Source organism: Pinus tabuliformis, chromosome 4_1, assembly GCF_031772625.1.
Source record: "Pinus tabuliformis cultivar Carrire ecotype Pingquan chromosome 4_1, CPIR1, whole genome shotgun sequence".
NCBI classification, from domain to species: domain Eukaryota; kingdom Viridiplantae; phylum Streptophyta; class Pinopsida; order Pinales; family Pinaceae; genus Pinus; species Pinus tabuliformis.
The window spans coordinates 275,862,633-275,874,280 of record NC_142303.1 but is presented as its reverse complement, the minus strand read 5'-3'; the positions used below and the strand labels follow the sequence as shown (position 1 = coordinate 275,874,280).

At 36.2% G+C, this 11,648-nt stretch overlaps 1 protein-coding gene and 1 pseudogene across 1 annotated transcript; both read right to left on the bottom strand.

Moving 5' to 3' along the window:
* Positions 1-1,258: 1,258 nt before the first annotated feature.
* Positions 1,259-2,604, bottom strand: LOC149175332 (uncharacterized; annotated as a pseudogene).
* A 3,330-nt stretch (positions 2,605-5,934) lies between these two features.
* Positions 5,935-7,636, bottom strand: LOC149175331 (benzyl alcohol O-benzoyltransferase-like). The gene is made up of 2 exons (XM_089422805.1): positions 7,128-7,636; positions 5,935-7,019 (listed from the first exon to the last, which is right to left on the bottom strand). The coding sequence occupies exons 1-2, from the start codon at positions 7,557-7,559 to the stop codon at positions 6,114-6,116; spliced, it is 1,338 nt and encodes a 445-aa protein (XP_089278931.1). The 5' UTR covers positions 7,560-7,636; the 3' UTR covers positions 5,935-6,113.
* Positions 7,637-11,648: the final 4,012 nt, after the last annotated feature.

The window sequence follows — 11,648 nt, the reverse complement described above, 5'->3', positions numbered from 1 at the left end:
ATGAAAAAAATTATCACTAGGAATTAATACTAGTCAATCTTCTAGTAAGAGTGAAACCTTGCCCTCTTACGGACCATCAGCAAGCAAGTTATTCTAGACGACATGGTTTTCATTGAATAACGATGATAAGTCAACCTACATTTGTCGATAACAACTAGAGATAGTAGTCCTCACTGCTAGTTTGACCATTAATTATAATAATTTTCCGACCTATGAAAAAAATCATTAAAAATTAATAGCAATCAATCTTAAATTTCCCATCATTCTTATTTTTTATTAAAAACATATAATTATATTAAAACAAAAAGAGCAAATTAATACTAATCAATCTTAAATTTCCCATCGTTCTTATATATTTATATTAAGACAAAAAGAACTTGCATTGTAACTATCACTAAGGATTAGCATGAGTCCATCTTCAATTTGACGAAGTGAACTTGCATTGTAACTATCACTAAGGATTAGCATGAGTCCATCTTCAATTTGACGAAGTTGCAATTTTTCAAATTAAAAATACGTAAATATATTAAAACAAAAATAGATTGCATTTTTTTATATTGTTTCTTGGTTAATTGTGTTGCGGTCTTGACAGAAATAAAGAAGCATAGTCCAATTATAATTATAATTTTTAATTTTTATATGTTAGTTTAGATTTATTTTAATTTCAGATTTATTAAGTTATTAGAGGGATTAAATGTTTTTTTCATTTTAAAAAATGGTTTATATTTTAAAAGATTTGATTTTTAATGAAGAAAAGTTTTTAGAGGAACTTTGTTAAAAAAATTTTGAAATATTGGACATTTCCGATAAATCTTTCACCAATTATCATTAGGGACATGAAGCAAGAAACAAAGATGAAGAGAAAGAAATCATTCTAGATAAAACTAAATAAATAAATAAAGAAATCATTTAGAAATATTACATGTAATGTATCGTGCAAAATAATGTTATAAGATTTCTAATTTAGATGTTTCCATATAAACATGTTTTACCAATAACGTTTGAACACCTTACATATATTATATATGAAATTAAAACGAGCAATTGACTTCATAGGCGATAAACATTTTAAAAAATGAGGGTCGGTGAGTCCCTCTAGAAGGTGTTGTATTAACCCGAGATTCACAATTTACATATATTTACAGAACACATATATTATATATGAAATTAAAACGCGCAATTGATTTCATAGGCGATAAACATCTTAAAAAATGAGGGTGGGTGAGTCCTTCTAGAAGACGTTGTATTAACCCGAGATTCACAATTTACATATATTTACAGAAGGGAGATTGAATTCGCAATGTACATATTTACAGAAGCATGATTTGCACAATATATATGCTGCAGGAGCAACAGAGCAACTTTGATCAACATATACGCTGTTAGAGCAAGCAGCAGGATACATGCAACGAGAGGGTTTGAACCCGGGTGAGGAGGCGGCAACCAGTCCTTCCCGACCGCGGGGGTAAATGCCCAAGTGCAGATACAACATGCCTATTCCTAAATAGCAAATGCCCAAGTGCAGATACAACATGCCTATTCCTAAATAGAAAATGCCCAAGTGCAGATACAACATGCCTATTCCTAAATACTTGATACCACCCACAGTAGTCAAACCCATCTCAACTTCAATATCCAATACAATATATTCAGCCAACTGCCGGTTTGAAAGGAGAGGCTTAAAAGGAACCCTCCAATACTGATTCGCGTCCATAAAAGCATGCCTCGAAGTAAATGGGTCAAGCAGCATAATATGGGTACTCACTTTTGTGCACAGAACAAGGGGACCTAAGTTACCCAAGTTTGCCGCAACCTTTGGAGGGAGGCAAATCAAATCCTCCTTGCAAATAGGGTAGATCTGAACAGAGAAAGTGTACTTATAATTGTATGTATTGCTCTTTGAATCCTGAGACACAAGCTGTTTGTCATTGCGATTCAAAATAGGCACCACATTGCCCAAAAAGCTCACAAACCTAACTGCATGACTTCTATTAGCAAAGAAAAAATCAACACCCTCGTGCACTTGTTTAACATTGACTACCTGAGCAGCTGACCGTGCTTGAGAATCAACTGTTCCAGATAGAAGAACGTTCTCCTGTGGCTAACATGCTGCCTGACTTGCACAACAGCCACGTACTGATCTGGGTTGGACTGAACCCTTGTACAGTGTTCACACATATGATCTTGCTGAACATATTCAACAACGTAAGCCTGTTCCAATATAGCCCCATTGAGCACTTCCTTTTGTATTCGCAACTTGACCTTGATTCTCTTAGAATGGGGTTCGGTCCATATGAATTCAGCATGTACAAGCCTAACCTTGTTCAAATTCTTGAGCCTCTTAATGCAAAATGTTAAGAGTTCCTTGGATTCTAATTGGGCTTTTATCCATGTTTTGGGGGGCTGTAAATACGAATTACATTCAGGGCAATGAAGGACTGTTACGTGTTTTTGTAGACCTTCTGTGATATCCACTTGGGTTCGTATACAATTAACACACATGTTTGCTGCGTTGGGTGGTATGGAAATACCACACATACAGCACAGTACTCGACCCGCGGTCTACTGTACTGTAAACATATCGGCCATTGGACCCTCGGCCATTTCTACACCGTTTTAGACCACGAAATGAAGGAATCTGCATCACGTTTTAGCACAGGAAATGTAAAACAAATAAGACAGAGAACAGACTTACTCCAAACACTTAAGCGATATAAGCAACACAAGATTTCAAGTATTTAAAGATAAAATGCATTAGATGTTTTTCATAAAATAAAACCCTAAAACCTACCGCTGCAGACTGTAAAGACCGAGAAGAATTAACCGCTAAATTGTTCTACCGTGATCAATTCAGAGCCTGAAATACAGAAATTTAAAAAGGCTTTTTGTAGATCCAAAAAATGTGGGTAAAGGGTTAGTTAATGCCAACCTGGCGGATAACAGACAGGTCGAATTCCACCCTGAGAACTTGAAATGCCCTGCAAACAGCGGTGGAAGGCTCTGATAAAACCTTTGAACCAAAAATGGCCACAGCAGATGGGTAAATGATTTATTTTGCAGAGCAAAGAAAACTCAGCGAGAATGGAGCAAACCCTGCATCAACAATACAAGGCTGTACTGATTAGGTATCGCTCTAGATAATAAGGTCGTTTGATTGGGAGATGATTGGTTCATCGCTACATTCCATGATATGATATGACTCGAGGATTCGAATGAAGAAGTGGACAGCAGAGCAACAACCTCCATCATACCCTAATTCAGCTGTGCATCATCTTCATCAATAATTCATTAACAAAACACATAAGAAGAATAAGCAAATGAAGAATGGCCATCACAAGAGCACTATAAGGTTGTGCGTGTTTGACAATCTCTGCAGTTGAAGTGCTTGGCTTTTGAGAGAGAAGGGCAATTTACCATCTCTACATTGAGAGGAAGGCATCAAGGGGAAGACATCCATCGATTGTTGGTGCCCATAACAAAAATGCCTACCATTCCGCCTGAAAGATGAAGACCATAACAGAAATGCCTACCATTTCGCTGAAGGACGAAAACCATAACAAAAATGCCTACCATTTCGTCTGAAGGATGAAGACCATGATGAGTAATTGAAGGAGACCGTGACGAATATCTTGAAAATGCGCACAGATGTCAGTGGAAAGTAGAAGGGTGGCACTTGTTCTTCAAAATTGCTGAGAATAAATAGAAATTGCACGACACATATGAACAATTTCCCACTGAATGTGGACGCCAGGTGTCAACGTTAGAAACAAAAAGACGACGAAAGTCTCTTTCAATGGAAGGCCTATCGGCCTAATAATAAGTTTGGTGAACGAAAAATCAGTAGGTATGCAAGTTGTGGTGAAGTCGCAGACAAAAGCAACGAGTGTCCAGATATGCAAGGGAGGGGAATATTGTGTGGACTTCACTTCCAGGTTGTGAAGACACGTGTGAAACTCGCTGGTCGCACTTGACTCTCGAATAGTTTCGAGCCAATCACAAGGAATGTGCCCCTCTTACATCTTGATATTTATTTATTTTCCAGCACAAGGAATGTTCCCCTATTCCATCATGATAATTATTTATTCTTTTTATTGGGTTTTTCTTATTCGAAAAATATTAGTGTGTAACTTTCACGAGGAATTAGCATCAGTCAATCTTTGATTTCATCACGTTGTAATTTTTTTTAATAAAAATATTTAAATATATTAAAATAAGGGAAATGTTGTTTCATAATTATTATTTATAGGAATTTGGGCTTGCAGTATCTCTTAAAACTGTTTTTGTTTGGCCAAGAGCTCGTATTTCTCAGACATAGGTTAAAGGCCCAAGACCTAGAGTTATTTAGTAGGAGTGAAACCATGCCCTCTTACGGACTATCAACGAGTTATTCCAAGTGGTGTGGTTTTCATTGAATAACAGTGATGAGTCAGCCTACAATTGTGGATAATAGCTATAAATGGTTGTCCTCATTGCTGGTTTGACAACTAATTTATAATAGGTTTTCCCACCTATGAAAAAAATTATCACTAGGAATTAATACTAGTCAATCTTCTAGTAAGAGTGAAACCCTGCCCTCTTACGGACCATCAGCAAGTTATTCTAGACGACATGGTTTTCGTTGAATAACCATGATAAGTCAACCTACATTTGTCAATAACAACTAGAGATAGTAGTCCTCACTGCTAGTTTGACCATTAATTTGTAATAATTTTCCGATCTATGAAAAAAAATATCATTAAAAATTAATAGCAATCAATCTTAAATTTCCCATCATTCTTATTTTTTAATTAAAAACATATAATTATATTAAAACAAAAAGAGCAAATTAATACTAATCAATCTTAAATTTCCCATCGTTCTTATATATTTATATTAAGACAAAAACAACTTGCATTGTAACTATCACTAAGGATTAGCATGAGTCCATCTTCAATTTGACGACGTTGCAATTTTTCAAATTAAAAATACGTAAATATATTAAAACAAAAATAGATTGCATTTTTTTATATTGTTTCTTGGTTAATTGTGTTGCGGTCTTGACAAAAATAAAGAAGCATAGTCCAATTATAATTATAATTTTTAATTTTTATATGTTAGTTTAGATTTATTTTAATTTCAGATTTATTAAGTTATTAGAGGGATTAAATGTTTTTTTCATTTTAAAAAATGGTTTATATTTTAAAAGATTTGATTTTTAATGAAGAAAAGTTTTTAGAGGAACTTTGTTAAAAAAATTTTGAAATGTTCGACATTTCCGATAAATCTTTCACCAATCATCATTAGGGACATGAAGCAAGAAACAAAGATGAAGAGAAAGAAATCATTCTAGATAAAACTCAATAAATAAATAAAGAAATCGTTTAGAAATATTACATGTAATGTATCGTGCAAAATAATGTTATAAGATTTCTAATTTAGATGTTTCCATATAAACATGTTTTACCAATAACATTTGAACACCTTACATATATTATATATGAAATTAAAACGAGCAATTGACTTCATAGGCGATAAACATTTTAAAAAATGAGGGTGGGTGAGTCCCTCTAGAAGGTGCTGTATTAACTCGAGATTCACAATTTACATATATTTACAGAACACATATATTATATATGAAATTAAAACGGGCAATTGATTTCATAGGCGATAAACATTTTAAAAAATGAGGGTGGGTGAGTCCTTCTAGAAAACGCACGCTGTATTAACCCGAGATTCACAATTTACATATATTTACAGAAGGGAGATTGAATTCGCAATGTACATATTTACAAAAGCATGATTTGCACAATATATATATGCTGCAGGAGCAGCAAAGCAACTTTGATCAACATATAAACTGTTAGAACAAGCAGCAGGATACATGCAACTAGAGGATTTGAACCCGGGTGAAGAGGCGGCAACCAGTCCTTCCCGACCGCGGGGTAAATGCCCAAGTGCAGATACAACATGCGTATTCCTAAATAGCAAATGCCCAAGTGCAGATACAACATGCCTATTCCTAAATAGCAACAGAATTACACGTACAAGATAACGAAGTCTTACGCAAACAATTCAAATCCAAACCCATCTAAAGCCAACCTGACGTGAGATTTTGTATAACACCCAATAACTTTTCAGAGATAAGAGCGCGCAAAAGGAGTGTTTTCGATAGCATGACTGATTTCTGCTTCAAATCTTCGCATGGTAGCAGAGAGCAAGCAAATGGGAACCACTATTCCCTCCACACCACTTTTATTGCGATGGGAGATTAAGAAGCTGACCAGACCTGGCACTGCTCCTACACCGCCTCTTGCAAGACTTCCGTAGGCTGCTCTTCCCCACCCGAAATCCACATTTCTGAAGCCGATTTTGGTAACGTCTGAAACAAAAAAGGAGCCCACCACTGTGCAGTGAGGGTGCCCCTTCAGTTCCATCAAATCTATCGCCGATCGGATGTACTCGTCGTTTACAGCCGTTTTCGCTTCATTTATCAATTTCACAGCGAAAGACAGCGGCTTGTTTGTCAGCTCTTCTGCGGTCGTCCTCGCGCATGCAAGACATATCGCATTCCCGTAGAACCCTCCAGGAAGAGGCGGGTGCAGTTTCGTGCGGACATTCACGGGGAATATGAACCTAACTTCCTGCTCCGTGTGCAGTTGGAAAGCCTTCGTTCTCAAACGCCACAAAAACGCCGATAGAACTTCAAACGTTGAGTACTTGCATTGCCCTACTGCATGCCGTTTGAGCGACTCGATCACCTTGTGTCCGAAGAAGAATGAATTGTGGATCAACTCGTTAGGTGGCACCATCTTCCCATCTCTATCTTCTATTTGATCGTATGCGTAGAGAGGGAGTTTGACAACGGGATTCGCCCGGGGTCGGAGGTTTTCTCTTTTCCAAACAGGGAGAACCGAAGGCCTCGTAGCCCCCTTCACCATTTCGGCTAGAGCGTTCATGAACTGACCGAGGCCAATTCCGTCTGTTATGGTGTGATTAAAAGTCACGGCGAATATGAACCCTCCGCATTTCAGACGCGTTACCTGAAAGAAAGAAAAAGCATTCAATGCCGCCATGCGCCATAACAAAGTGAAAACATAATTAAAAAAATAAAAATAAAAAAAGTCGAGTCACAACATGATTGAACGAACCTGAATTAGAAGGAGAGGAGAATTGGTAATAGTCAGTGTGTCCGGCACGTCGTAGAGAAGATCTTTCCAGCAGGGAAAGGACGGCAAGAGGTCTCCTAACTCTTCCAGAGCGACGTCCGCATCGGCTTCCACAAACAGCACGCCTTCTCCAGTGCTCTCCAACACAAGCTTTCCGGCGGGAGCCTCTCTGACTCTTCCAGCAAAAGGGTAGTAGATCACTAAAACGTTGGCCAGCCCTTCTCTGATAACTCGGGCCGGATCCTCACCCTTCTTTGATGGGTCGAACCGATAGAACTGAACAACGGGGCAATGAAATCTCAGTGGCGGTTGATCATCGATATTGGAGAGGTACAGAAACTCTTCTGGAGTAGGCAGTGAAGGAGCGACCAGGACGACCGGCTTTCTTGTGACTTTGAAGTGCAGAGATGCCATGAAAGATCAAATTTTCGATACTCGGCCAAAGCCGGAAGAAATAGCCCAACGGTGTTAGACAATTTGAGGCAAGAGAAATACAGTATATGAAGGATGGCTGCTTAGATTGCATAGAGTGAGAGCTATTTATAAGTGGAATTAGAGTGAGAGTGAGGAGGTGGTATAACCCTGCAAAGTGATTTCTAGAAGGTCGGCAGAGGGAGGAATGTCGGCAGTGACTCCATATACCCCCAAATAAGAGATTTGATTCTTAATGAAGAAAATGTTTATGGAGAAACCCTGTTGAAAAACTTTGAAACCTCTCGCATCCACCCATCATCAATGACATGAAGGAAGAAACAAAGATGAAGAGAAAGAGACCATTATATTTAAAAAAGAAATGAGGGAGAAACGTTAAGGATTAGAAGTTAGAATTTACTGAAACGGAGAAGGTCTCAATAATATTATATAGAAAAGAATATAATTATTTTTTTATTAATTAAATAATTCTTAGCTGAAATTTAGTACATTACGTAAAGTAATAATTAATAAACTATCAAAATATTAATATAAAAATAATTATACCTAGTAAAATCAAATTATATTTTTATATATTTTTTTTTTGGGTTATTTAGTTGATCCTACACGTAATCATATGTCCTTTTCAAACTAAAAACAAACATACCAACAAAACAAAAACATGTCACGTCGGAATAGAAGGAATAGAGGAAATCCCGATGTACAAAGAACCGCTAAACCAGAGAAAAGAGGACGCAAAAAGTAACACACGTCGGCCCAGAGCCAACTGGACAGCTACAGGAAAAGCAAAAAGCAAAATGAAACAACAAACCAGTCACTTGGGACACGTCATTACACCACGTCAGTATCCCTCGTCGAAAACGACGAAACCCTCGCCCAAGCTGCCGGATTTACCGGAGGATTCCGACATTGCCCCGCCATTAATGAACAATTCAGCGACCCTATCAAAATCCGGCAATAAAATCCGAACATCGTTTTGGTTTCAAAACAGGTGCTGCTGTCTCGGCGAAACAACGAACTTAAAGGGAATACTGATTACTCAGAATGGAAGCATGGGGTTCTCCGACCACGACTGAAAATATTAATTATATTTATATATATATATATATATATAACAAGTTTTTTAATTATGAATATATATTTTCACTTTATCATAGTGATCCTTAACTTATAAATGTCTTATTACAATACTATGGACCAATACTGTAGCTATCAATACCACATGTCAAATGCCAAAAATCCACAACTTAGTTCATAGTAAAAAATATTTTACATATATCTTATTTTAATTTAATTTTATATATTTTTGATTAAATTGAAAAGCAAAAAGGGTATAACTACCTCTATTTCGCATGTGTGTGTGTTCATAGAGTTGAATTAACTATAGAATATTACTAAAAATATTTCATGGATATTTCGTAAATTTTAAATCCTTACTATGTGTGTATTAACTAATGATAATTAAATTTGGGGAGGCAAGAGTGGGAGGGGTTATCTTTCGACTCGACGAAGAAAGATACTCTCAATTCGCCTAAGTCTTAGGAGTTTCCTCAAACAATAAGGCAAAGTATCTTGTGTTATGGTAGGGTTTCGAAATGACCCTCTCCAAAGGTCTTTGGCTTTAATAGTTTTTCAAGACTCTAAGATTCTGATTCAGCGTGTTATAAAATGTCAAAAGAATGATGATCAAGTTCTTTCTCCAATATTGCATTAAATCAAGTTGATGGTGGATAAATTCGATTTGATTGAATTTTATCACATTAGAAGAAACCTTAACAAGGTAGCTAACTCCTTGGCCAACCAAGGGGTGCAATTAAAACAAGGAGAAAAGGTATGATGATGGGAATATTTTAAACAAAGTTATACCATGTTAATACCAAGTCTAATCATTGTTTTTATCACGATGAGGCATATTAAGATGAGGACAATGCATCGAACTAAAGTATTAACTCCCATCGTGCATAACCATGAAGCCATCATAAATGGAAGGATGCGGTGGCCTTGGGAGAATATGGAGAGATGTGCCAAAATGGACATTTAGGAAGGCGATGTTACCTTGATAAGGACAACGAATAGATGGAATAAGGAAGATAGGATATCTAGTGCAAAACAGATGTGTGAGCTCTCGTTCTACAAGATCATATTTTAGTGTGGTGGTTTACACTTGATTGATTTTTGCGAGGTCGCTTTGCTCTTCATTGTGGCTCTTGTAAATGGTGCTTTGGCAAAACACACAGACCTTAATGTGGAATAGCGTGAGGTCACAGCAAAATGGGAAGGTGAGATGGTATTTATCAAAAGTATGGGTAAGTCAGGTAGTTGTGAAAGGGAATTACGGGCTAGTATTTGTTAAATTTGCCTTCATCTCTAGTCTATTTTTAAAATAATGGAGCGCATTCTGAGGGATGATGAGGAGGACTTTAGCTCAGTTTTTGCCAGAATGGCAAGATCACCTGAATTCACAAACTCCTTGGTATTGCACCATGCAAAGATGATCTCAGCTGAAGCTATGACACAAAATGAATTAATGGCTCATCGGATGGGTTTGTTCGAGCTTAAATTGGATCGACTCCAGTTGGAAACAAAGATGTTAAAATTTAGAATGGATAACCCAGGGAGGGTTGTAGAAATGGGCATTAACGATGAGCCTCACCCAACAGACAATGGAGTGGAGTAGCTTGAAATTGCAATTCAATATGAATATGAAAACAATAATCGTGCAAGTGACAACAATGATTGTGTGAGTGCTCAGGAAATCAATTCAGAATAGGTCGTCGAAGCAAAGAATGGTGTTCATGAAGCCCAGGTCTTGGAAGACATGTAGTTTTTCTTACTTAGTAGTTTATGACGTTATGTAGATATGTTGTTTTTGGTGGAGTTTTTTGGATAATATATGGAACTCATTGGTTTAGTATTCTTAAATGGATCTTAGGGTATTACAAAGATAGTGTAATTTTGAAATTTTGGACAGATGTAATAGATTATATGAACTATGTTGTAAAAGACCCTAACCTTCAAACCAAGTTTGTTTATCTAATATAATGAATACTCGTTCCTTTAAAAAAATAATGATAATCAAATTAAAATTCTAGAAAATTATTCCAAAATTGACACTCATAAGTGATATCACATAATTCAAATGAGAAATTGTTTTAGATTTATTTATTTTTCTCAAATAATTACTTTGTTTTTATTTATATGTCATGTTTTTGTAGACAGATGAACATTTTTTGTATAAATTGAAAATATGGGAAAACTATTGGGACTGGATTCTCTAAATGATCATGATATTGATGACATTTTGTTGCTTCGGAAGGAAGGAAAGGGGCGTGATCAATCATGTATTGGACAACAACATGTATAATCACACAATGAAATTGACTTTGTCCATTAAAACCATCTAAAACCAAAATAAAAATCATAGATATACCATGCATATAATTTTTGTAACTAGTCATGCCTGCTATAGTCCATCTCCTAACAATTGATGATCTAAAATTAAGTAAAACATGAAAACATATTTTGATAGCATGACTAATCCTTCAAGAGGGTTATCCACCTTGATGGTTACAAGTGGACTAGTGTCTCCCTCTGAATATGTTTTCATTAGATCATTTCAAAAATATGTTACATTAGATATTTCTTTTATGTGCACCGGTCTACCACTAGGGAAACCTAACTAATCATACAATGAAATTGACTTTCTATTGAAACAATCTAAAAAAGAAATTACAACCATAGAAATATTGTGTACATAATCTATTGTAACTAGAATTACCTACCATTGTTCATTTCCTATAATATATGTAGAACACAACAACGTATTTTCACAGGGTGACTAATCCTTCAAAAGGGGTATCTGCCTAGAAGTTTATAGGTGGACAAGTTTCTTCCTCTTAAACAGTAAACACCAAATTCACCAGAGCATGAGCCATCTTTATCAATTTACTATCTAGCTTCATCATATGTTTTTAAGTCTCGTTTAAGTAGAACAAAATTTCTTGTTGCTCCTATGAGTGCTCCACTAAACTTTCCCTGTGACGATTTTAACCTACTAATAAATATCAACTC

What these genes read in the sequence shown, in the direction of transcription:
- LOC149175331 (XM_089422805.1), bottom strand. Translation starts at nt 7,559, where the DNA reads ATGGCATCTCTGCACTTCAAAGTCACAAGAAAGCCGGTCGTCCTGGTC. An exon ending in CTCCTCTCCTTCTAATTCAG is followed by an intron (nt 7,020 to 7,127) that starts GTTCGTTCAATC and finishes TCTTTCTTTCAG; the next exon opens with GTAACGCGTCTGAAATGCGG.